At 43.0% G+C, this 27151-nt stretch overlaps 1 protein-coding gene across 1 annotated transcript in view; it reads right to left on the reverse strand.

The window, feature by feature from the left end:
• TOGARAM2 (TOG array regulator of axonemal microtubules 2) overlaps positions 1 to 27151 on the reverse strand; it is a 73271-nt gene that overhangs the window by 20900 nt on the left and 25220 nt on the right. Inside the window, exons 9-21 of the mRNA XM_042895274.1 lie at positions 26511 to 26670; positions 25391 to 25555; positions 23495 to 23636; positions 22222 to 22327; positions 20286 to 20521; positions 18977 to 19135; positions 17884 to 18001; positions 16905 to 17005; positions 15368 to 15566; positions 14163 to 14379; positions 9013 to 9099; positions 4486 to 6730; positions 4008 to 4062 (exon numbers count right to left, since the gene is read on the reverse strand). Coding sequence (XP_042751208.1) covers positions 6474 to 6730; positions 9013 to 9099; positions 14163 to 14379; positions 15368 to 15566; positions 16905 to 17005; positions 17884 to 18001; positions 18977 to 19135; positions 20286 to 20521; positions 22222 to 22327; positions 23495 to 23636; positions 25391 to 25555; positions 26511 to 26670 — 1947 coding nt within the window. The 3' untranslated portion in view covers positions 4008 to 4062; positions 4486 to 6473. The remainder of the gene's footprint in view (positions 1 to 4007; positions 4063 to 4485; positions 6731 to 9012; positions 9100 to 14162; positions 14380 to 15367; positions 15567 to 16904; positions 17006 to 17883; positions 18002 to 18976; positions 19136 to 20285; positions 20522 to 22221; positions 22328 to 23494; positions 23637 to 25390; positions 25556 to 26510; positions 26671 to 27151) is intronic.

A 27151-nucleotide genomic window follows, 5' to 3' on the forward strand; every position in this document is an offset into this window, starting at 1 on the left:
AGATCGATAGTTGAACAAACACAGACACATGAAAGAGATTTTGTCCTTCAGAAAGCCTAATTAACACATCACATGTGTTTTCCTCTGTAATAACAGAAATTGGCAACCATGCAGAATACGCTGTCAAAATGTTATGGTTTGCACTCGGCTGTGAAGGGTTTTTCCCTCAGACAGAGCAACAATGGCAACTACAAATAAAAATGTAAATTTAAAAGATTCAAGTGGTTATGAAACAATTTTTTTTATTTTTTTTTTAAAGGCAATGCCATAACTGATCACACCATCTACCAAGAGCTTGGGCTGAACCCAGGAGTGCATGCTCCAGCTGCACAGCAGTTTGTCACAAGGTAAAGAGCTGGCCCATGGCAATAAGTTATCACAGAGCTCTCTGCTGAGCAGTTGTTCAGGCGTGGGTGTAAACACAAGCCATGGCAGTCAGGTGAAGTCCCCAATGAGTGGAAGAAGAGAAACATCACACTTTATTTATTTTTTTAAGAAACAGTAGAAACGAGGACCCAGGGAACAACAAATTGGTGAGCCTCACCTCAGTGCCTGGAAAGATCATGGAAGAGATCCTCCCAGAAATCATGCTAAGGCATATAGAAGGCAGGGACAAATTATGATGGAGTGACTTCTGCAAGGCCTTTGACGTGATCCTTCACGATATCCTTAGCTCCAGTTGGAGAGCTGTGGATTTGAGTGATGCTCTTCAGTAAGTAATTGGCTGGATAGTGCACACTTGCAGCCCAGAAGGCCAACTGCATCATGAGATGCATCAAAAGAGGGATGGCCAGCAAGGAAAGGGAGATTTTTGTCCCCCTCTGCTCTGCCCTCACAAGGGCCCATCTGGAGTACTGTGTCCAGATCTGGGGCCCCCAGCACAAGAATGATACTGAGCTGTTAGAGCAGGTCCAGAGGAGGACCGCAAAGATGTTCAGAGGACTGGAGCACCTCTCCTATGAAGAAACGCTGAGGGAGCTGGGCTTGTTCAGTCTGGAGAACAGAAAGCTCCAGGGAAACCTAATTTTAGCCTTTCAATACTTAAAGGTGTCTTTCAGTATCTAAAGGGAGCCTGTAAAAAGGAGGGGAATCAATTCTTTGAAAGGATAGATAACAGCAGGAAAATGCTTTTAAGCTCAAGGAGGGAAGATTTAAGTTGGGTGGCATAGGGAAGTTCTTTACTATGAGAGTGGTGAGGTGCTGGAACAGGCTGCCCAAATGTGCTGTGGATGCACTGTCCATCCCTGGAGGTTCAAGGCCAGGTTGGATGGGGCCCCGGGCAGCCTGGTATAGTATTAAACATGGAGGTTGGTGACCCTGCCTGTGGCAGGGATTTGGAGATTCGTGATCTTGAGGTCCCTTCCAACATGGGCCATTCTGTGATTATAAGAAAATGAAGATAAATATTTTGCAGGGCATATAGGGATAAGACAAGGGGTAATTGTTTTAAATGAAAGAAAGCAGGTTTAGATGAGATACAAGGAAGAAATTCTTCACTCAGAGGTTGGTGAGGCCCTGGCACTGCTGCCCAGAACTGTGGGTGCCCCATCCCTGGAGGTGCCCAAGGCCAGGTTGGATGGGCCCTGAACTGGTAGGGGGCAGCCCTGCCTACAGCAGATGTTGGGGCTGAGTAATCTTTAAGGTCCCATCCAAAACATTCTATGATAAATGTATATTCTATGATAAAATTATTTGAGAAACCTTTCTCACCTATCATTGGTCTCACAGTCAACTCATCCTTCCACAACCAAATCACAAACAACACTATCTGGCTGCTGTTCCAGATAAACTTACACGTACATACCATTTAAAAAGCAGTTTACCTTTTCCCTGTAAAAGACATTTCCTTTTTATATGTATAAAACAAGATAAAAGACACCTATGAGCCAGAAATAATTCAAATTGCAGATGTGCAAAGCTCTGGGATTTGGGCCATGTTGACTTTGTTCATATTTATTGTGAGCACAGACTACGTCTACTTATGAAAGTATATACAATACAGGACTTTTCAGGTACACTGTGTCCCAACCACATTAAAAAGTGATGCCATGCCAATGCTAAATATTAAACAGCAGTAACAGAAGGAACAAAGAAATCTTGGCAAGGAGTCCAAAGAACTCAGCAAAGAAATGGAGAGTGCCAGCAAGGAAACATTAAAGCAGGTCAAATGTATTTCTGATTGGAATTGCATTACAGAAGATCTGTTAGTCTGAAACAAAAATTTTCCTACAGGTGTGAAATGACCACTCTGGCCAGAACCAGAGTGCAGGCACACCTGTTGCCATTACGTTCACTGGAACACTTAATTGCAGGATCAATAGCTGATGAAAGAGCAGCACCTGCCAAATCACACTGTGAGGTCCCATTGCTGCTGGAGGTCCAGCCTGCAGGAGTACCTACTGAAGCGAGTGAGATGATTTAGTATTGCACTGAAGAATGCTGAAATTAAAAAGCTGCCAAAATAAACAGCCAAAGTAATAGAGATCCAAATATTTGCACAATTATACCTATATGAAAGTCGTCTTATTAGTAGAGCCAATTTTCCTTCTTGAACAGTAGTACATTTCAGCACAAGGACTTGTACTGATACAAGTGCATCAGTACTAAGCAGCTTTATAGCCTATATTACTTACACTGACAACATACACAGAGCAGGACAGATGTGCAGAGGAACGCATAGACCCAAGCAGAGAGGGTGCATCTTCCTGCAGGTGAACCAGCACCACTCAAATCACATGGGATATGAAATTTCAGGCTGTGCCCAAGAGCCTGGGCATATCTCAGTACTGAGCACATATGTCCTGCAGCACAGCAGGCAATGACAGCCTTCACTGCAGCCTCCAGAACAGTTTTTGCTTTCTGCTGTAAACACAGCAGAGGTGAAATGTGCTAAATGGCTGTGAAAAGAAGTACAGCCTTCATTTATCTGAGACACAGCTATAAACACAGAGAGATTTTAAAAACTCAAAAATCACTGCTGATTTCATTTGGATACCCTCTTGGGGGACTTTAAGGATACACGGAGGCAGTCTGTTGGCCCAGCACAGGCACTGTTCTTGTCAGGCACTGATACCAAGGCAGAGTGGAGGCTTAAAGGTTCAGGCCAGCTCTAATTTTAGCTGGAGTGGTTTTCTCACCTCTGCTTGCATCAAAGGCTTTATCCCAGGATCAGGATTCAGTGTCAGCTGGCAGGGATTTGTTAGCAATGCCAGCACTTTTATTCCCACCATCACTACTTAACAAGGATGAAAATAGCCACCTCAGTGCAGCCCCTCTCCCTCCCCTTGACAGAAGGGCTCAGCAACTGGCTCTCAAGCCCACCCTTAACCTTGGCAAGAGCAAATTCTGCTGCAATTACTGTAGCTATGCTCTACAACACAACACCTCAGCACGAGCACTCTCTTCTGGTGGATCCTTTCTTCTCCACCCCAGCTCTCTTAGCAATGTGACAAAGGCAGCATCAGCATTATTTACTACATTAACCTTCAGTCTCAGCATGACAACTCAGGAACTTCCTTCCTGGTCTTCCTACTACCCTGTTTGCCATTCATTTTTCTATACCAACCCCACCCCCCAAGCATTCTTGGCACCAGCAAGATTGTATATTTGCATTCACACAGGGTTTTCTGGTTGCATGGCTGTAGAGAACCTGGAGAGTTGGGGTATAATACATCACTGTAACACAAGTGCCATGAGCCCTGGACAAACCATATCACCACACACAGGCTTTGACTCTTGGTGAGAAGAAAGTGCCCACGTGAGTTTTGCAGAGTGGACTCAGAGCACATAGCATTGGTCTCTCCATCCACACAACTTCATCCTCCAAAGCTCCTGTGCCCCTTACACTGGGAGACGGCACAAGGTCATTACCCAGTGTCTAGGGAAACATGGGCTTTCTGCATGTGGTACTCCTACCATATTACCCTGTCCTTATTACCCCCTATTACTTTACCTCCTTATTACCCTACCATATTACCCCCACCTTCCATTGATGACAGTGCTCTTACCTTCAGCAGGAGAGGAGTGTGTGTCAGCAGGGATCTCTCCTGGGGCTCTGACAGGCTGTAGGGTAGAGGAAGCCAACAAACTAGATTGCCACATGTATTTTTTGCTATGCTATCTTCCATGGTCTAGCAAGCTGTACTGCGCAACAATCAGATGAGTTAAACTGGCCCTTGTAAGCACAGCTTGCAGTCTCCTTTCTGATAAGATTTCTAGAATAATATTACAATAAAGATAAGTTAGAAAAAAAAAAAGAATAAACATTACAATCTTTTACTAGTTCTAGAGGAAGGTTCAACCCTGCCCTTTGCCTTGCTTCCAAATACTCTAAATGGCTGCACAGCAACTTCTTAAGTGCAAGCAGCTGGCAGGAGAGCTCACCTGAACTGCGTTAACACATACCATTTAACCCCTATTTCTCTCTACTTGCTGCAAACAGACACTTTAATGGCTAAGTTTGATTTCTCTGTGGTAAGACAGTACCTCTGTTATAGAGAAACTGTCTTGGCTGGAGAGGTTTTCTGTTTCAAAAACAAAAGAGCAAACAACCACCTGGACAGAAAAGAGGTAGCAGCAGGTAATAAAGTGCTTTATTCTCACTTACTATGGGGCATGCATGAAAGTAATGCTCAAGGCCAGGAGGGAGTTAAATAAACCAGTTACACAAGTTACTTTTTAAACATACTTTGCAAGTCCTACAACTAAACACATAAAAAATAAGCTCTAGGTGGTTTCTTCTGAGGTGCACAAAAAAACAACTTCTCCCAAGTGCAGATACTCCTCTCTGCATCCCCAAGGACACAAGCACAGATAAAGTAAAAAAGAAGAGTTTCTACTCAGCCCAGCGAAAGCAGCTTGTGCACAACAGCATGTACAGGGCTCCAGAGGGACGATCTGCAGAGGGAAACAGCAAAAGCAACTCTGGACGTGAAAGAAGCAAGACCAAGTCCTCTAGGAATGCCACCTACTACAAAAATTATTGCCTGAAAGTAGAACTCATGCAGCAGCCAACTTCAGCAGTTCAATGAAGTGATACCATTCAAGATCAGCTGTTTAAACTCAGCCACTCTCCAGTATTCTTCATTCTCCACTTAATATTTTGATGCATGGTGGTACTCTGCAGAACACCATCACACCTGGTTTTGGTAAACTGTTAGTCAGGATGCCAAACTGTAAAGCACTGCACCATCTCTACAGATTTCTAGCAGTCTCTGCAGGATCTCCTGACACACCAGTGTCTCAGAGCCAAGTCCCTCACCTAGATCCCATGCCATATCTTTGCAAAAAGAGACAAATAATTCCACCAATTCAGTTATGTACTGAAAAAGTGTTTCCTGAATAGGTGACCGAACGTGACAATATTATTTATTAAGTTGGAGTTCTTTGGCTTTAGACATACAAATCAGGTGCAGTAAATAAAAAACCCCAGTACTCTTGAGCTGGAGAGATCTCCCTGCTTATTCTTTGACTCCCAACCTCAATACAAGGTCCTTTTACCATAGCCCCATTGTGTCTCATACCATTTGTTTTCAATTTTTTCTTCTCTCCAAAACTTCCATTTTAGTTTCTTTCACAATTCCGCCAGCATATGAGCATAGATCAAGCTGTTCTATTTTCTTATCTGAGTAAGCATCAGCATCTGCTGCCTTCAGCCTGTCCTCTTTTCTTTCATGATTTCTCCCCTTTGTATTTCCAAACCTCTGTGTGGCGAAGAACTGGCACTTACCTCCTCTCCTGAATCTCAGATCAAGAAGTGCTTATTCATCCATAAATAAGGCAAACACCGAATTTCTTAAAGGACAGGTCCTTTTTCTTTTTTATCTGTCTTTTTAGACGTTAAGAAAATGTGTATGTTAAACAAAAAGTGGGCTTTATTTGTTCCACAGTGCCAATCACAGCTTATAACACAAAATCTGGAGTGAGGTATCCACAGCCCATTGCTGCCCCAGGATCTCTGTGCATCAGCCTGTTACATGAGGAAGGAAAGGGGACTATAGACAAGATAAACCCCTTGGAATAGGAGGGGAATTTCAGCAAAGCCAAAGGCATTTCTCCTGTTCTGGTACCAGAGAGCTTGACCTGTGCATCTGCTTCTGCACTGACAGCAAGCTATCTAATCCTGCAGCTCATATGCTTACAAAACCCATCTCTTACACTGTAAGTAAATATATATGCACATCTCTCACCTTCCAGGTATGTATATAAATATATTATTTCCTTTTTACAGTTACAAGTTGCATTTAAACATGGGTTTTTATTTTCTTTTTCATGTCTATGTAAGTTCTGCAAGAAAGAGGAGCTCAAGAAATAAAAGCTTTGAAAAATACTTCCTTTTTTTAAAAAATAGCCTACATCAAAATAGACTATATACGTCTGTAGCTAAACTCTGTAGGATAAATCTGGTGCTTCAGAATCGGAGTAAAAGCAATGCCAGGGTCTCTGCCAGCTGCACGGAGGACACCAAGCCTTCTTCACTGACCATCCAGGTCCAAAACGTGCCAGAGGTGTTTTGTCACGTGTGGAGGCTGGCTGGCAGCATGCTCCTTGAGGCTGGAGCCCATCTCTTGGTGGAGGCTCTTGGCAAGCTTGGTGACCGCAGCCCTGACATTGCTGCTTCGCCCGGGCAGGACACCGTTTCCGATCATGTTGCCCAGGAAGAACCAGAGCACAGGCAGGACGTAGCGCTCGACCACGTGGGCTTTCCGGGGATAAACAGATGCCACAAGCACTGCCAGGCAAGAGAGACAAATTTCTTAACAACCTCAGTGCAAGCAAGTACCTGTAGTTTTGGTTCTTTGAAGGGTTTTCCAGTCAATGCCAACAAGTGAACTCAGTGATCCCCAAACAGGCTGACCGCATATTGAAATTAATGGATTAACTAAGAGACGTGGTTTAGTGGGGAAACATTGGTAGTAGGTGGATGGTTGGACCAGATAATCTTGGAGTCCTCTTTCAATCTTGGTGATTCTATGATCCTATGACCGCTGAGGACCATAATTTCTCCAGATCGGAGGCTTTGTGTCCAAGATAGACTTACTTGGCAAAGTGCATCATACACCTTTGGTAATTTATTTCAGGACTTCTATATTACCAATGACAAAAGTGACAAATCTGTTTATTTCCATGAAGAAGTTACCTAAACTAGCCAAAGTAGATTTTGAAATGCAGCTTAGAGAAGTAATAGAAAGCTTTCTAATAAAGAGAACAATTTTTCTTTTGTGACCTTTGATGAAAAATGCCACAAGTCTAATCTGGCAGTGCCCTTTATTCTGTGGCACACAGCAAATGGCAGTACTATACTACATTTCAGAACTTCAGCCCACAAAAGACGCATGAAGCTTGACAGTCATATTAGAAACATCAGTGACTAACTGATATCTTTGGCTGAAAAGGTCTGATTTGAGGTTTTTCCCCTCATACTTGGTGGCCTCTAATGAGCAACTGTTTCCAACTTCAGAACACCCAAGGTAATAACCCAGATCCCACTGCCACAGCATTTCAGCATCTGAAAACTTCGATAGCATTTATCCAGGCAGTGCTCCCTGAAAGAGGGAAACGAAGACAGAAACTTTTACTTAATCTTTCATCAAAAAACAAGCACTGCTGCTCTGAAATCTGTTCCCAGGCCATTACGCAAACTGAACTGTATTAAATACAAACAAAAATTTACTACAGACAGACTCATTGCATGGCAGATTTTGCTGAGATATCAAAATCTGAAGTGGCCAGGAAACAGAGCTCTTATTTTCTGCTCAGTGGAAATGTTACGCAGTAACCATTCATTCCTCTGTAGGGGAAGGACATTGGTTTTCTGTATGCTGGTAACCCAGCTTCAGTCATTAACATTTAAACAGCTGCTGCAAGAACCTAAGAACAGTTCTGGAAAGCAGAACAAGGTTATTATACCTATTTTTAAATGGAAGTTGATTTGAGCTTAAGTGCTTATTAAGCACAGCAGTCACTATGGACTTCCATAGGAGAAAGAGTTGCCTGTTCCCCCTAAATCCCAGAGAGAACATCTGCCCTCTCTAGAATAATCCCAATTTATGTTCAAATGTTTTCTTTCAAAAAGAGATTAAAACAACTGTAAAATTAAATTATATGTTTATGGCGATTTACTTTATTCAAATGATCTTTAAAGGCACTTTTACATTTGCTGTGGCTAAACATGTCCTTCTGAGATTCATAATGAAGAAGCAAAGCATATTAAATCTTGGATTAAAAGATGCTGGCATAATTAGCAGTGGATTTAGCCCTAATTAAAGCAAGGTTATAAATAGCCTCCACCAGCTTTTACTGAGGTTGTCATTTCTTTCACTCCTTGGCTGTTGCCACTCACAATAAGCTACTATTATAAACCAATTATCAGCTTCATTTTTAGCACGTAGGACACCACTGATACAGAAATAGGCTGTTTGCACACCCTGTAATGGTCGAAGCACCATATCAGGTCTGCAGCACAGGCAGGGAGCCCCTGTGAGTTGAGCTTTGCTGCTTATTTCTGTGCCAAACCCTGCCCTGCACATTCACCTTGCCTGTAAGATGTCAACTATAATGCCTGGGCTGTGCAGGATGCAGCCTCCAGCATTTCCAACAGCAAGACAAGAGTCCTGTGCTGACAAATCAAACCAATCCTCAGAAATATCAGTTGCCACGCATTTTTCTATAGAATTGTCATTTGCTTCAGAAAAGGGAGCTCCCAGAGTCTTCCCTGACCTTTCCTGCACTGTCCTAAGATGAGAGGAGCAGGACAGGGTATTTTTAGCTCCTCTCATTCCCAGAGGCACGTCCTGAGACGCCCCAGTGAGAGCTCAGCACCCTAAGCTCAGCACGCAGGTAAACCCTACCAGACATGACTTCTGTGTGTATTTTGCAGGGAAGATAAGCCAGGGCCTTAAGGTTTTTGATGAGCTACTGAACTGAATATTCAAAGGAATTCCCACTCAATATTTGCCATTTCCCAGGAGAATGCATGACTTAAAAGCAGAGGTTGGCTGAAGCAGGCAGTACCTGAGAGCTGCTCCGTGACGTCCTGCATGGCTCGGCCGCTGAGGAAACGCACTCTGTGGGCCAATGCTTGCAGCAGTAATGCATTGTCTGAAAGAGAAATGTTAATTTCTGCTCATTAGAACAAGTTATTAGAAGGGGTGAGGTGGGGAAGGAAGGCAGAGGTAATGGCATTCTGTAAATTAAATATATTTCTGCCAGTTTCTACGTTTGCTCTTTCTTTGAAGTTCACTTGGGAGGACTCAAAATTCAAAAACAAAGGCTTTCATGTCACATCTGCACATATGAAGTGAAGTGCTGCACAAAGAGCGGTGTCACACATTTCTCATCAGGGCCCTCCAAATATAAATCACACATAAGCAATACACGGGTTTTGCATGACAGAACTTTGCGAGGTGAACTTCTCCAACCTTGAGGAGAAAGGTCGGGGAAGGCTCAGGAGCCCATACATCCATTCATTCCTAATGGATAAACCAGTGTTAACACTGTAACTCACCCGTTGGGACCTACATACCAGGATCCAAGTTACTTTTATCAGAATTACCTACTCATCATCAACGCCATCTCCTCCCAGGGGCTGTTGTAACATCTCTGAAATCAGACGTTGGCATAGAGGCCGAAAACTGATTTCCCAGTACTTGACCATCATATATGTGTACTTTTTTCCTATGCTACCCGTTATTGATACGGGGCCTTGTTTTAGTTATAAAGTGTTGTGCAGATTGGTCTGCAGTCCTCCAGTCTTACCACTTTGATAAGCTGAGTAAAGCTACTCTCGGACAAGGAATGCTCATGGGGCAGTTTTAAATAGCACTGTACTATTAAGAGTTCCTTTTAACATGAGGTATAAAAAGAGAGTCCCTACTGATCTTTTGGCAAGCACACAGTAAGGAATTGATCCTGCTATTTCAATTAATTTTCTGCTTTGGTAATTACAGTCTTCTCATTCACCTTTCTTAACAGACACTTTGCTTTTTCACTCACATTCCTGCAATATTGGCAGCTGCTGTTCCTCTCCTGAGAGTAACCCTACAGCTGCTGCTTTGGAAAAAAAAAGTAGATAAAAAACCCCAAACTGAGTTCTAGAGATCTACACCAGTACAAAAATGTTAATTAATTTATACTATTGGGACCTATGCAGGTTTTCATGGGAACACTTGGGATTTGGATGAGTGAGGAAGAATTGTTTATAATCACAATTCACCTTCCAATGGAAGAGCTTCAAAAGCCCTATGCCTTTCAAAACACTAAAAGCACCAGTCAATAACAAATTTACCCAAACTTTGCTTTAGCTGCCTCAAGAGACCAAAAGACTGAGTGGTGTTTAATTGCTGTTAAGAAACAACAAGACAGAAGTCAGTTCAATTCTTACTGACTTAGCTTTAACTCTCTGCATAAGATGTCAGCTAAACTGCTGGACACAGGACAGGTCCAGCACTCGCAATAAGAACAAAAGAATCTGTTTCTCCATGCTCACATTTTCACTGTGTTCAGCTCTTTGCTGTGCTGCCACTTAAAGGGGAAGATTTCCCCTCCCCTGTTCAATAGAGCTGATGACTGAGCACTATGGGGGCTGCTCTTCTGACCCCACACCCCGGTGTCAGGCAGCAGCACATTTCTTTCATGACAGATTAGGACAGATGTAGGAAAACAAGATCTATGTCTTGGTGCCAAGGCTTCATTTGCCCCATCTACAAAGTGGCTTTGTTTTGTGTGGGTTTTTTTTTTGTTGTTGTTGTTTTTACATTTGAGCAATCAAGTCATCTTACAACCAGCTTGCATGTCTGCATGGGTCATTAAAACTGACAGATGAGGAAATCTCACCTCAAACTCAGAATCTGCAGCACATCCACACAGAGACTCAGAGCAATAGCTGGGCTCTCAGATAGGAAACTCAATGGAGCAATGGGGCAAGACATTGCACATATTCACTCACTCTAAGCTAGAAGCATCACACAATCCTTCAGAGAGTTCTGTTATTGCTTTTTTTTGGTCATTTGCCATTTGATTTTAAATTGTAAAGGCAGAAAATTTCAAAGCATGAGGAAGATTTAGCTCAGATTTAGATCAGGCATTTCCATCAGTAGAACCTTCCTTCCTCTACGAAAGCCCAAAGTGTTGAAACTCCAAAATATATCTGACTCAGTTGCCTGTTTGAATTTGTTCTCATGCCCTTAAAAATGAACAAACCCACAAAAAATAAACCCTGCCTTACTGGCTGGAAAGTCTGTGCAAAGTCTGCCTGATAAGCAACAGACATGCCTTGCTCCTGTTCTGACACCTGCCAGCACTGAAAATTCACGATGATCTCTCAAAATTGGCAAGGGGGAAAGATGACTGAAAGCCCCATTCAAAACCTTGAAGGGATCTGGTTATCACATCCTCTATTAGGAGGATTTGACATCTCTTCCCCAAACACCACAAAAAAATGGGTCAGGACCAACAGCAGGACAGGTCTCACACCCTTCTCCCCACAACCCCATATTTGGAACATAGAAAGGCAACAGGTCAGCAAACGCACTGGATCCATAGAGGCTGATGTGGAGAAAGTTGTTGATTTCCCTTTAAGGCCTGCCTCTTCAACACTAAATTTTTCAGGCGTGTTCACCCAGTGCTGCATTTTCAGAGCTGACATAAATCTGCGTGGCAAGGGAATTTACAGCAGACCTTGGCTATGTAGTTATTGGCTAGAGCGATCTTGCCCCATGCAGAACAACATTTGGAACAAGCCATCATTTACAGCTAGATTTATACCTGTTTGTTCTAAAGAAATGAGCTTGGCAAATCATGAATTCCCTTTATAAAAAAAAAAGAAAAAAAAAGACAACCAAGAAGTAGAAAGTAGAAGTGGAAAGTAGACAGGACCAACTAATACACATAATGTAGAGTGTTCCAGGAAGCTGTCCTGCAGGAGCTCTAATGCACCACTAAACCTTCACATCAGTAGCAAAGCAAATCATCTGGGAACTCAAACTGGGCCCAAAGAACCTCCAAAAGTCCCTTTGTCCCTGAATTCTAGCTAAGTTATACATCAAGATTTGTTGTTCTGCACCAAAGTGGACAAACAGCACTTGAAAGAAAGCCTCTCAAGGATCAAGGATCCGGGGAAACACTGGCAAATGTTCAAGCTTGTCTGGGAAGTGGTGTGCAAAGGACTGCACCATCAGAGCTCCTGGTCACCCAGCCCACCAGTTACAACTGGCAGGAATTCAGGGTCTTTGATAAATAGCATAAATGATATGAATGATCGACAAACTTGGCATCAGTCCTAGAAGCCAAGCACTTTATCTGGAACCTGCTTTTCTCTGGTAGATTTTAATCAGTGTAAAAAACTTCTAGAGAACACTTTTATTGATGGCATCCATCTTTCTGAAACCAAACTCCTTGCATGCAGAAATACACATCAGCTCTCATCTCACATTTCAATAGAAGTCACAGCTGCAGTAAACACCAGATGAAGAGCCTCCAGGAAATGGAAACTTCATGTCACAGCTGCAGAAATGGCAGTGGTAGCATAGGTATCATCAGTGTGCTTTTAAATCTACACCAGGAGATCAAGAGAGAAACAGAAGGCTGTATTCATCTAGCCAAATTTTAAACACTGCACTAGGAAGATGTAAACACCTTCAGCAAACTACATGGATCTATGCTGGTGTCTCTCCCTGGTGGAAATGTGTGCAGGAAGAGAAATAGTCAAAGTCAACACCTCTCCACTGGATCCTTGCAGATAAATCCTCCAGGGGATCCATCTGCCTAAAATACAATGCATAAGAATAACCTAAGAGTCAGAAAGAATATTTTCTGCAAACTTAGAACTGTTTTTGAACCATGTCCTCTGGCTGCAGCCAACCCTACCAGCCCTTCCTTCGTATGGAGCAGCAGTAAGCTCTCTGTCCTTGTGCTCACTGCTGTGAATTATTAATATCAAACAAAAAGCAGAGCTGAGAGAAAAAAAAAAATGTTAGTGGAAATTCTCTGTCCTTCCCCATCCCTTTATTTCTGCTTTTCTGATCCTCTTCTTTTCAGGTGACTGCAAATTAAAGCAAATTGAAACCTACGGCATGAGGAGAAGTGGGGAGCTAACCTCAGGGCTGTGTCCCATATGCTTTTATTAAGAAAAACATACTACCCACGCACATATAATCAGTTTCCAGAGCAGATTGCAGTAGAATAGTTCCAAAAACAGTGATCAAAAAAAAAAAACAAGGTGATCCTGGCGGGCAGCAGAACTACACACCCTGCAGCACGCTGTGTGGTTCAGGACATAGAGCAGATCAGAAGCTTACCACCTCCCTGCTGCAGCAATGCATTTTACATCTGCTGGCAGACTTGTGGCCTCTTGTCTGAGCATCCAGAATAGGGGATGATAATGGACTGCTTACCCTAGCAGAAGAGGGGAGCCAATGTATTTCTAACCTCCAGGCTGACTCTCCAGCGAGAATTTTCATCCTTCATCTGATCTCCCCTGCGATCTCTCATAACGTATAATCTTATTAAATTCTAAGTCTCAATCTTCAGATTCAAAGTAACATTTTCATTTGAGCTTCACATAGCTAAGCCACTGCCTAAAGACTGCAAAATGGGTGAATTCAAAGCCTTAGGTCAGCAAGAGCCAGATGAAGGCTCTGGGCCAGATGCTTGGGACAGCTGCCGATGCCTGAGCATGGAACAAAGCCCAGCAGAGCAAAGAGCCTCCACCACCCTTCCCATGACATGCTTCAAGGAAAAAGACATGTCACTTTCACCTTGATTCTCTGGATATAAACTTACCAGAATGCATGTCTTAAAAATGTAATTCAGTACAAACAAAAAACACACAGTTTCCCAGGAAGAAAGGAGAAAATGGTCATGATGTGCTAGTTGCTTCACTCATGTTCTTTTGGCAGGTGCTTAGGATAATGCCTACAACATCCTCTCTACTGAATTAATAATCAGGCATGTAACCCAGATGATAAGCAGTATCCATTCAACTGCACATCACAATAAGATATAACAGATTGGGTTAGAAAGAATTCAGGCAGGACTTCATAAACATCTTGCAGCTGCTGAATATTTCTCCAGGCAAAAACAGGTTATCCACAGATGGCTGTTCACTTGGCTTTAAAATATAGAGCTCACAATGGAGAACAGTCAGTGTCCCAGGTCAGCCTTACCTAGGTGAGCAGTGGATGCTTCCAGTACCCTCACAGCCGCGGTGTAAATCCCTGTGTGCTTTGAGTTCAGGTTGTCAGTGACTGCTGCTACCAGAGAAACCAGCACTGGGTGTAAGGTGTCTCTGAGAATGGGTATAACTGAAGCCAGAGCTTCCAGTGACTGCTGCTTCACCTTCTTATTGGAATCCTGAAGTCTCAGGACAAAAACATCAAAAATCTGTTAAGAAAACAAACAATGCGAAAGCTGGGTTAAAATGCCTGTCTTTCTACAAGGGATTTAGAAACAAATTCCCAACCACTTACAGACAAATGTAACACTTTCTTGCTCGCTAGCATGAATTTATTGTCTTCCTGAGGGATACTTACTATAGACTTTCCACAACCCCAGGCTGGGTTAAAAGATTTTCAGGCAGTATTACAAGGTTTGGGTGCGGATGGGAGTTTCTCTTTGTTTTATCTCTGTCTCAGAACCTGGGTCTGGAAGAGTGCAGGGCTCTGATGAACTCTTGAGGATCCACACCACCTCTGAGGTAAACCATCTCTCTAAACTAGACTTCTAGAGTTTAAATTGTTGTGCCGTTTCTCATTCAAGCAATGTCAACCACTTTACCAGGCACCATATTCTCTGGAAAGGGGGAAAAAAACAGCAAGAAGGAAGCCATGTCTGTAGCTATTTTTATTACCTTTGCAAAAAGAAAAGAGAAGCCCTAAGAAGGGTGAGAACAGTCCTTCCCAACCACGAAAGAGGTGAGAAGGGAAGTGAGTGGCCTGAACTGTGCCTTCATTAAAAAAAAAAAAAAATAATAATAATAATAATAATTAAAAAAAAAAAAAGACAAAGTTTACAGAAGTATCCTTATTTTTAAATCAACACCCGCATGATACTTCTCTCCTTCATCCCAAGCCATCCTTCTGTGGAAGAATTGCCAAGTGTTCAGTGTCTAGATTTCCTTTCTTTCCACCTAACAGAGTAGGAGACAACAAAAGCTACAGCAACAGTAAACTCCATCATTGCCTCCTGAACAGCAGCAACAATACATCAGACAGAAATTGCTTGTCTTGAACCTGGAGCTGAATTAAATTATTTTGAGAGGGGACTAGCCAGTCCTGAATGGCTACCATGTAGTGCAGATGAAGTTAATTTCACTGTGACAGGCTTGGGAAGGAAACTAAAGGGAAAGGAGCTACAGAGATGGAGTGGTTACCTGGACAATATTTGCTGAGATGAGCTGGGGGTTGCTTTTGCAGTGATCTAGGAGGAGCAGGACTCCCTCTATTCGTGTCTGAAACTCCTTTGCTGACAGGAGAATGTTAAGCTCCTTGAGTTGTTCAATCTCCTCCACAGTGCGAAGAGACGTGCGCCGAACTGTCTGACGGGGTAAGAGGAGGACATCAGAGCTGGACCTCAAATTGGAAAGTAAAAACAAAGTAAGTCCTTTTAGTAATGACACTGTCAGTTAATTGAGAGAAAAACATTTGAGGAGACTTCCTAATGAAGTTATTTCAGCTAGATGCTGATCGGAAAAGCAGCTTTGATCTCACGACAATTGTTACAGGACGCAGCCTCTAAGTAACTTTGTCACTACTGGTTACTCAGGAAAACCAAGGCACCAGGGATAGAATTCACCTCAGTTATCTTCTGATGTCTTCAAAGTAGTCATCTAGCATTACTCTGGAGGGAAAAATAAGCACTGCTTCAAGGTTATGAGTTGTCTATATTACAAGGAAATGAGTTGTCATGGGGAAGCATCTCTATAATATGCATGGGAATCTGGATAAGTAGCTCATATGATTGGCACAGGTGAATCCCACTCAAAAGACATTAAAGGGCATATCTGAAGGGATTCAGAGAGTTGGTAACACAGATGAAAACCTCAGTCATTCAACCCACTACTGTGCTCACAGTATGGCTTTTCTAGAGACAGATTCACAGCTTAGAAAACTCAGTGAAAACAATTCCCTTTGATCAATTTCTCCCTGGCATGGGCAGGGAAGCATCACCTGGAACCATGGTAGGGAGGTATGCGGTCATCTTGTTATCACTGAGCACAACAGTATGCTCTGCTGTCAGAGGAAAACAGGTAACATATAGTTTTCTCACTGGCATGAGGAGTCTAACTTCCTATCTGGATGCTAATCTGCATCATCGAGGAGATGCTGTCCATCAGAAAACTCATCATAGGTCTAAATGACAGACAGCTACATAAAAAGTCCACATTGAGTTGACTGTCTTCCAAAGCTGGTCAGAAGTTATCTGCTGATGCTGTTTGAAAATGATTGAGTTAGGTCAAACCACACGCATGGAAAGTGCAATTTTGAGATTGGCATCTTCATTCCAGACTGGGACTTCTCAGCAAAATTACCCACATAAAAAAAAAAAATAAATAAAAGAAAAAAGATTTCACCATGCTAAGAAGTCTTGACTGAAAACAGAAGTCTGAAGTCAAACAGCAGAAACATGACCCTCCCACCGCCTCTACACCACTCTCCTAACCACTGCATTGGCTCTATCTGAGCTGCCACTGGCAGTTATCTTGTCATCTCTCAATTTGAGGAAACCTACTCCCCCTAGAGAACTTGTTTTCAGCTTAGAGCAGAAGCAGACTTTTTTCATCGTAAAAAGTTCTGTGGGGCAGGAAACATACTCTGGCACAGTTCAGCTCCACCAGAAAGATTTTACTGAGGAGAGCACATGAAAAGCTTGTCACGTGTTTTGTCAGATAAAACAGAAGAGTTCAGTACCCTTCATCAGAAGGCAAATTTTTTGATGTCATCAAGCCACTGTTCCTGGACTCCCTGCGGCCTTTGGCAGATGGAGGTTCAGACATACGGTCTTCTATCCCCTAAATACATATATTAAAAAAGCACTTTAATTTATCAAAGGTAAGACAGGAAATCATTTGCTTAAGCACAGATTATCACCAAGATCACACCTATGAAGAAAGGCTTAAGAACACATTTCATAACGTAGAGAGGGAAGAGGGTCAGAGATTCCTGCAGTCTCTGCTGGAGGTCTTGTCTTCACAAACCTAAGGCAGCTTGTAGGTGTTACCATGACGGGCAGCAGTAAATCATCAGTTATGAGCACAAATGGGAATAATGCAGACTAATAGGGAACATGCCTTCTCAGAGAGAACAGCAGAAAACTTTCGGACTCTCTGGAAGTTGGTCCATTATGTTAGAGAGTTGATTTGGTTCTCACTCTCCCTATTCCTGCACAAAGACACATTCTTTTCTGAAATATAAATGGAGAGGAACAAAAGGAAAAATAGAGATGATTTTCTACTGGCTGCCAAATCCACAGAGCTTCTTCTGCAGTGCATGAAAGCAGGGCAGCATTCCCAGAACACAGACAATATCACCACTGATTGTGATAGCTTTGTGTATATTTGTTTATTTGGGAAATTCGTTGGCACTACTGCTTCCTTTATTCTGTAGGGTGGGGGCAACAGGGTGTTTATATGGGGTTTTGGTTTTAGGGATTTTCTCCTGGCTTCCTACCCTGTTTGTTGTTGATATTCAACAGACAACATTTTATTCCTAATCACACTGATTCCTTCACTGTTTGCTGATAAACACACTAAGAAACAACAGTTCATTTCCAGAAGCAAAATGATACAGCAAAAGAAGAATGAGATAAAGGAAGTTTAAATGTGCTTAATCTCATATTGGCAATCTTAGAACTTGCATAAAGGAGATGTGCCTCCTGCCAAGCACTTACTTTCTGCTTAATTGTTGCCATAACAACTTGTAAGTCACGGGAGGGGAGAAATTGTTTCAAATGTCCATCAAATTTTGGATGACTCATCAATATATTCAGCATCTTCCGTCCATAAAACCTAAGGAAGAGAGAAATGAATAAACATTTTAGCTACAGAGCATTACTGCAATCTCCCTTGCCTTGTTCATAAACAAAAGAAAGAATTTAATAGAATGTACTGTGATTTTCAACTCATCACTTGCAGTACCTTCACAAGAAGGCAGTGTCCATTCAGCAAAGTGAGATGTTTAACTCCATCTGACACCACTGCCAATTGAAGAGAAGAGCCCTCAAGGACAGGGGGGCAACAGGAGAATATAATTTCACAGTGAAATTCTGTGATCAAAGGATCCTATGGAGCAGATCCACTTTGCTATTGTAATTTATTTCCAGTGCTTTGCTGCCGTTCCACTAAACTTTCCTAGCAGAGAAGCTAGGACAAATCAATTCACACTTACTACTTCTCATTCTGTACTACGGGTATAAACATGGGCAGTTAGTTGTGTGTTCTTGCATCTACTAATGGGAATTTAGAGTAACAGAGAAAGTAAGGGGCCTTTGCTTGTGTTTATAACCTGCCATGAAACTCCAGCTATCTGCAAGAGGAAATCAGAAGTATGTTCAGCCACAGATAACATTACACTGTTGGAAATAAAAAAATGTAAATACCTTAGACGACTAAATCTGCAGAAGGGATTTAGAAAGACTGAATGCTTTGCTTAAAGAAAAAGGAAATTTTTTCTAGGACACTCTTAACCTCACAAGGAAGAAATGCTTGGGATCCTTATGTGATAATCAGCTAACACTGCTGATTAGTCTGAGCTCAGCTGATCTGAATAAAAAAAAAAATCATTCAAGTCGCAGGAATTTAGCAGCAGTCCTTCTTGTTGGACAGCCTCATTTTAGCCAGTGCACTTGTTTCCCAAGACATCATTATTCACATTAGGAAATAACTTTTTAAATATTTACTCCATCTTCCCCTCTTCTGCTGTTTTATCATAGTCAGACACCAAACAGCTTTCCATTTTTAGGTGATAAGATGAGGAACTGTCACCTTGTATCCTGATTGCAGTCCTGAGCAAGCTTGACCAGCATGTGAACAAGAAGCTCGACGCTGTCACGTGTGCCTGACAGGAGCTTCTCAGCTCCAATCTGCTCCATCACAGTCAGCAGGTGTTCTGCCGTGTACCTCCGCACCAGGACATTGCGGTGACTGGAAAAAAGGGAGCAGAGGGGAAAGGAGAGTCCAAAGGACAGGTATTGGTGCCTGTCATCACTGGGGAAGCAGGCATGAATCCTCACTGCAATATTTGCCGCCAGAAAAGGACACCGCTCTCAGACAAACACATATGTTGGCATGATACAGATATGTACAGAGAGGAGGGAGGAATTCAGTCTCTCTGGACTATCAGATAATCATTTTCTTTCCTGAAATTATTGACTGTGAGAAAGAGGAAAATAAAAGATTCTTCCTGGTGACTCATTGGAGGGCTCCACCACAGAGAGCACTGTAGTAGAATTGGGGCTTATTCCTCCCACTTCTAAATCTGCCAACTCTTGAAAGAGCAGGAAAAGCTCTGTGGAGCATGAAGCTGCAGAATATGCAGCAGTGCAGCCAGTGTTTTTTGAAGCTTGGCAATTGTTAAGTGTTTGGATTACCCTTTTCAAAAGTTAAGGAAAGGATAGTCATTTCAGCCAAATTGTCTTTTCTAGTGTGCCTATCCAAAACTATCAGACATGGCACTAATGTTTTAAGGCAGCATCTACTTCAGATTCCTCATGGGAGTCTGCCTGTGAAGGGACTCACCATCTCAAAGCCAACCCGCAGCATCAATTTGAATAGAAAGAGTAGCTCTGAGGACACGACCATCCTCTTGGCAGGAGCTGTGCTTGTTGAGCAGGCTATGCCAGACCCAGCCCATCCTCCCCTGCATGCTCCATGACCCAGCAATTAGCATCCCTGTTTCTCAAGTTAGTGCCATAATGATGATGCATGTGTTTTTTTTCCCAGAGCCTCTGTGGTTAGTATTGTGAAATAGCAAAGGGCATTCACTGCTGCAATTGCCATGGTCTTTTTTCCCCACAAAGCCACAAGGCCATACCACCAACCTCCACTGGGGCTTTCGCTTCCTCATCATTCACCATATCTAGGCAGTGTTGACAGACTGTGAGAGCAAGTAGGTTACAGCAGGACAGAAGTAGATGAGCTGAGGAAGGGAGTAATTGGACACATTCAACTCTTGAGTTCACAGAAAATCCAGGATAAAGGACCCTTCCCTCTTTCTGTTCTCCCTCCATATCCCATCATTTCCACCTAGCACACAATTTAGGTGAAGGATGTCACTAAGAGAAGAACCACATACTTGACCCCACCAGCCAGGAGAGCAGACATTGCTCTTGCAGGAGTCACACTCCCCACCATGATCCCCAGGGATCGATCAGCTGCTTTCTGAATGAACTCGCTGGAGTCCCCTGTCTTCTGCAGCAAGGCCCGAGCGACCTCCTCTACCTCCTGGTCCATGTGTTTCTTCATGATCCTGAAGAGTTCTCCAAGAGTGCTGATTGCAAACCGAGACACCTTCGAGCGGAGGTTGTTCACCTGGGGAAGTTATGAGGGGGAAACGTAAGAATCATCTTATAAAGAAAAAAAACCATTCCCCTGGACAGAAGTCCCAGGAAACAACACTATTTTTTTCTCTGTGTCTGGGTGGAACAAAAGGGCAGGAGATCAAAAGCACAGAAACTCAACTTACTCTAACACCAACTTCTTTTGTGTCCTCAGCCCCACTTACAATCCAATTTCAGTGAGCCTGCAGGCCTAAGAAACTTTGTTCCACACAGAATAAAGTACTCTGCTTAGCCCACACCATACACTGTTTTGATTTTAGGCCTTCCACTGAGAGAAAAAAAAATAAGAGCTGACAAGATAGAGGAACAGTCCTTTCCTTCAGTCCAAAAACATCACACTGACCATTTGAGCACTCACTCAGGAAATGAAGTTCATGAGTTCAGGTCTACAACAAAATTCACAAAAGGAACTTGAGTCCATCTGCTTCTCCATCTACTCACTCTGTTGGACTCAAGGATTCTGGAAGACCACTTGCAATTATAGGTGTTGTCACCAGGCTTTTCTAACTTCCAGTGCTGCTCTGAAGTGATCCATGCTTCCAACGAACTCTCCCACAAGGGAAAGTAAGAAGGACTTAAGGAGTTGTGTGCTTCATTCAAAAGGCACTTTGGAGGACAGTCCAGACCTTCTTTCGGCCAGACTTGATTGTACTTGTTAAGAAAAGAGACTAACAGTCTACAAGGGCTTGTGAAAGCAAAATTTGGGGCTGGAGTGAAATAAGAACTGAACAATGTCTCTGCACGAGTGCATAGAGCAAAAAGGAAAAAAAATCCTCAGAAGCATAAAAATAACGTCAAAATCAAACAAGATAAGTTCTAAGGTCATCTTCTCCTAACCTTGCTCTCAGTGAGAGAGTCTGAATTCTGCATACATAAAAAGTTTGAAGAGTTCAACACAAGGGATATTCAAACCTCCAAAATCATTAGACACTGGATAAAAGATAAGGATTGACTTTCATGGAAAAGAGTTAAGTCTTACCATGTTCTGCAATCAAAGGAAAATTTAATATATTTGGCAGTCGTGTAGTAAAAGACAGCTTGCTCAGGCCATTAACAAATGCCAGGTTAGACATATTGTCACAAGTTTTTCTAAGGAGCTTAAGATGAGAATTCTGTTAACATTATCATGGGACAGTAAAGCTGTGTGCCCAGCAGATCCCACAGCCAGGATGCTCCAAGCACAGAGGGCTGCAATGCAAAATATCACTAGTGCATGGAAGCAGTAGGGGTCAGTGGAAAGGACAAGTCACCAAAAAGCACACTGAAAGAAAAAAGGAGAAGAGATCATCAGGAAACACTGGAATATATACCTATATTTAATCCCCAGGATGCTGAGGAAGACACAGAGGGAGGGAGCTGAGAGGTGAAAGGTGCAGCATTTAATTGCAGCTTGGGCAGCTATTTGGGTCGTGGCAAATCACCTGATGAGTTCTTCATTTGTATATTGCATTATAATGACCATCTAGCTCAAAGAGGAGAGGCAAAGATACGCCATGTACCACTATATATACAGACAGATCATATAGATAGGTGACATAGCTATTAGAGATTTAGAATCTCAAAATAGTAACAAAGGCAGACATTGAGGTTGCACGTAAATGAGCAGGTACATAACTAATCTGTGCCCCATGAGCAGTGTATGTGGGACTCGATTAAAAACAATATTCCTACCTCTTTGGTAACTGCCAAGGTAACATCATGCAGTCTACTGAGGAGGATTTCCGAGTGGCAGATGGCCAAGCGTCTGATGCTGAAGAGTCCTTTCCCCTTCAGCTGCCTGAAAAGCAATTACCAAAGAGATTGATTTTTCTCACCACCCAAGGAGAAGGCAGCACCCTCACAAATTACTGGGGTGTTGGCTCAAACAAACAAAGGGAGGTGTTTCCTCACACAGCACTTAGCTAAACAGTGGAACTGGTTGCCACTGGGGGCTGTCATGATCAAAAGCATCCACAAATCCAGAAAGCAAATAGATGGTTTCAGGGTTAATTTGTAGTCATTAAACAAAACAGCCTTCCTGAAAGCACTGAAATACAAATTTCCTATGCCATTCTTTCCTCACTGTGTTCATTAAAGACCTGAGCTGGATGAGGACACAGGGTAGAGTTGAGGCCTAGAGGGTTGTAGGGCAGATAACTCAGCACCACTGGGATCCCTGTGCACGACTTTTTCTGCTCACACCTATAGCAGCTCTCTGCCCCTCACCTGTGCAATGTGGAGGGGAAAAAAGCAAAGCACCCATGCAAGGAAGTTGCTTCAAAAGCTGGAGATTTTTCACAGTAATTGTGGTGTGAACGGAGCCCAGAAATCAGAAGGACCCCCACCTGAAATTCAGTCTCCTGTTTTTCATCTAATTTCTGGTTAAATGGTGATTATCAACAAAATATCCTTATGTGACCCATAGGAAGCTGCAAGGAGGAAAAGTTAGTTTCTAGAAGTGCAAAGATTCTAAAAGATATATTTTTTTTTTCTTCTGCCACAAGCACTTCAGGAGAAATAAGAGGTCAAGCAACCCTGCAGCACTTCTCAGTCTGTTTTGCAAAAATTGCAACACCCCATAGGCAGCTCCAGGGTAAAGGGCCTTCTCCTGCTGCCAGCAGCAGGACCAGAGAGAACTCCTTATTCAGTTCCACCCAGGGCAGCGTCCTGAGGGCTCCAAATCTCTAAAGTCAGGACTGCTTCTGGTGTCAACACTGTCTTGTTCCATGACTTTTTTCTTTCCTGCTAGAAGATAGCAGAGACCTGCTGTGGCTGTAAGCACTGCTATGGACCAGGACATGCAAGCGGCTGCCACTACATCTTTGCCCTGTGATGACTTTGTAGTGGTTTCACCAGTTCCTTTTGTCTATCTGGACTGCCTGGCCACAGAGGTGCTGAAAGAAAACATTTTTAAGTTACCTTTTAACTGAGAGGAAAAAAGGATGAGAAGAAAGCAGGTTCTTACCAGTCATTGCTGCTGAGCCATGCAAGTGCATCGAGCAGCGCCTGCTCAGGATGAGAGAAGGGTCTGGTCTCCCTGGTGTCTCCACACTCAGGCTCCTCTCCCCACTCGAGGCAGCCCAAAGCAATGGCTGGCAGTGAGTTTGCTGTAGGCAGAAGGTCAGAGATTGGCATTACATACCCTTGGCAAGGTATGGCACCACAGAGCATGCTGCAAACCACGCTGCCAGCTGAAGTTACATATGGGTACAAACTGGCTTTGCCTTCAAGAACCTTCTCTGCTTCCTGGCTTACTGCTTTCCCCAGCACCCAAGCATCCTCCCTCCACCCTACGCTGGGCTCCAACTCCTTCTGTAAACCTGAAATCTGCACACTGAGTCCTGCTGGGCTCAGGCAAACCCCCAAGGAACAACCACTGGGGAACCAATACCTCACCCTCTAAATCCATCAATGCACCTGTTTCCATTCATTTCAAGCATTCTAGACAGCAGGCAGCTGAGTGCACATATATTTTAATATACTATAGGGAAAGTAGTAGTTTATAGTTTTTGTTATTTTTCAAGCATTATGAATATTTACTATTTTGGTGGTATGCACTGGTTGTACTTTGAAGACACCAAGGTGAAATTTATTTGCCATCAAAGGTACTCGTTTGCAAACTGTGCCGTGCCTTTTCCACAAGCTTTCTCTTGTGGAAAAATGCAATTTCTAGTCTAGATAGCTGTGACAAAAAAAAAAAAAAAAAAAAGCCTTCCAAACATGAATTAGGAGTATGTAAATATAGATGCAAATTGTTGGCAAGCACGCTCTCTTGATAATATATGTAGAAGGCACAACAAAATTGAGATGACAAATGTGTTTGTTTAGAAAACTATTTTATAGTTTTCATGTCTTACACTGAAAAGCTCATTTTCTAAAGTGTAGATGAAAACACCTGAGTTGTCTGGAAGTATTGAGTATAAACACTGCATAGAATCTAGATGAACTGATGTGGACTTTATAGGATATTTAAGCTTCCTTGTGTGTTCTTCAAAATGTGGAGAATGGAGGAACTGTAAAATCAGCAGCAATTTTTTCAAAAATGCTCTGATAGGCCAAAATTCAGATCTCACTGATGTTAGTGATGTCTGTACAAATACATAGATGTACATATTCAACATGAATGGAGAGTCATGTCAGGCTAGTTCTGGTCAATTTTGAAAAATCAATGAGTAGCACCTTTAGAATACACCATTTGAATAATGATTCCTAGCTCCCTTTTTCACAATCCACAACATGAGATAGGCCTGGGTTGAAAAGGACCACAATGATCATCTGGTTTCAACCCCTCCTCCCCTCCCCCCTGCTATGTGCAGGGCTGCCAACCAGCAGACCAGGCTGCCCAGAGCCACATCCAGCCTGGCCTTGAATGCCTCCAGGGATGGGGCATCCACAGCCTCCTTGGGCAGCCTGTTCCAGTGCGTAGCGCCCTCTGCGTGAAAAACTTCCTCCTAATATTTAACCTAAACCTCTCCTGTCTCAGTTTAAAACCATTCCCCCTTGTCCTATCACTATAGCTGATAGTAAGTACTAACTGATCGTGGTGGTACACATATATGCAGAGCGAGCTAGCCCTGCAAGTACAGCTGCCTCCCTGTTTAACCTACTGGCTGAAGCCAGCACCAGTGCTATATTTTGGACTCTCAGTATGAGGTTAAGACTTTATCACTGCTTTATTCAGTTGAACTTTTCACTGGATCCATATGGACTAGCTGCTCCAGTATCATTGGGCTGGAGTGGCTTCAAAGCAGGCTTGCTCTCAATCCTCAGGATTTGGACCTGAGGTTTCATCTGTGTTTGGGGTACAAGAAGTTTGTGCTCCTCGTGGGACAGAAGAGCAGCTGCAGCAGAGCAGACTCACCTGAGGAGTGCCGTGGGAAGCTGGTGTCCTGGCTGATGACAGGGATGCTGGGCAAGGAGGGCCTGTTGACCCGCTTCCTCAGTGTGGCACCAATGCTCGACCTGCACGCATTGCTGGTGCTGGAGGAGATGGAGAGTGCCCCATTGACGTGCAGTGGGCCAAAGTCTGCAGAGACAGAAAAGCACCTTGTGAGTAGGATGCTGGACAGGGTGGACTGTAGGCTTGAAAATGGCTAGAATTGTTGTTGGAGTTGGGTAAATCTGTTGTCCTATTGTTCCAAGCACAACATTTTGCATGCTAATCTGGGACTGATAGCAGAATGCAGTGATATTTTCCACTCAAAAGCGAAGAAAACTCTGCACTGCCTTTCCTTTGTTTTACTGTTTCAAAGGCCAGTTACAGAACCTACATTTCTTGGACTCCCACCTCAGCACTCCATACCAGCATTTCACAAAACAGGAGCAAGAAAAAGAGCAGATAACCTTGCGTGGTGCCCTTGGGCTGGTTGCTGACTTCTTAAGATCACTGCAGCAGCACTCATGGTAATGCATGCTGCAGGACAATCGGAGCCTGTCAGCTGCAATTAAGTCAGCAAAGCCGTGCATTCATGTGGGTAAAATGTGAGTGATGCTAAGGGCTTCCAGCATGGCTCAGCAATGCAAGCTCCTCAGCTGGGGGCGGGGAGCAGAATAATCTGTCCTATCACATGAGCAATGATATTTTTTTTTTTGCCTTTTAACTGGTAATAGTCCAATTTCTGCTGTCCAGGTTGCACCTTAGTTAAGAAGCTTCCAGACTCACCCATTCACCTTCCTTGTAAGCTACTCTCAATTAGAGAGTCTGAAACACAAATGTCATTGCAAGACTTATACAGCCTGCAAGACTTGATAGGAGAAGGAGGGGAAGTTATTTATTTTCATGTCACTGACTCATTATGGGCTGCAGGCAAGACACTTCATGCCTCTGTAATTTTCTTTGGAAAACAGAAATAAATCATATTCTAAACTTCCACTCAGATGTAAGTGAAACAGCCTTCCAGTTTGATTTCATAGATATTTACAACACTATGCAAACAGTAAACAAGTGAACACAAAGCCCCACAGCTATAGCAACCACTCACCTTCTCCAGCCACACCCCCAGAGTCAGCACTCCAAGTGGAGACCTGCAATGACTTCTCCTTTGCTCTCTCTTTCTCCCTCTCTCTGAGCAAAAACTCCATCTCTTTTATTTGCTTCTGGCGCATTTTCTCCTGAGCAGACTTGGATATGGTGATATGGATCTGGTTGTATAAGAAATGCGTCAATGAGGATGAATTGCACAAACTGCAAACTGCACATGACCCCTCATCAGGAACACAGTGCTTGAACATCATGGTCTTTAATGCATGTTCCACAAATTTGCCAATTGTTTCAGAATATTTCCTCATCTCAATACCCAATGGTCTCTTTCCAAATCATTCCACTGGTTCAAGACACTGCTTTGTCCTGCTCAAGCCAAAAGGAGTGCCCCAAAAAGCATAGCCCACATTACTAGAGGGCAGACAGCTTGGTTCCTACAGGCCATGGCAGGAGAGCAAACACCACTCACATTCCTCCATTCTCTGCTCCTAAGGAACTCAGTTGCTCCCTGAAAAGCATGTATCCAGAAGAGGATTCAAACAAAAAAGCCTGAGAAACATTGGTCTTAACGAAATGAAAAATTGAGAGTAAAACAGTTATGAGATACAGCAAGTAAAGTAACAAAAGAAAACTGCTCTTTTG

This window comes from Lagopus leucura, unplaced genomic scaffold (assembly GCF_019238085.1).
Source record: "Lagopus leucura isolate 7727_CA_CO unplaced genomic scaffold, USGS_WTPT01 Super-Scaffold_73, whole genome shotgun sequence".
Classification (NCBI taxonomy): domain Eukaryota; kingdom Metazoa; phylum Chordata; class Aves; order Galliformes; family Phasianidae; genus Lagopus; species Lagopus leucura.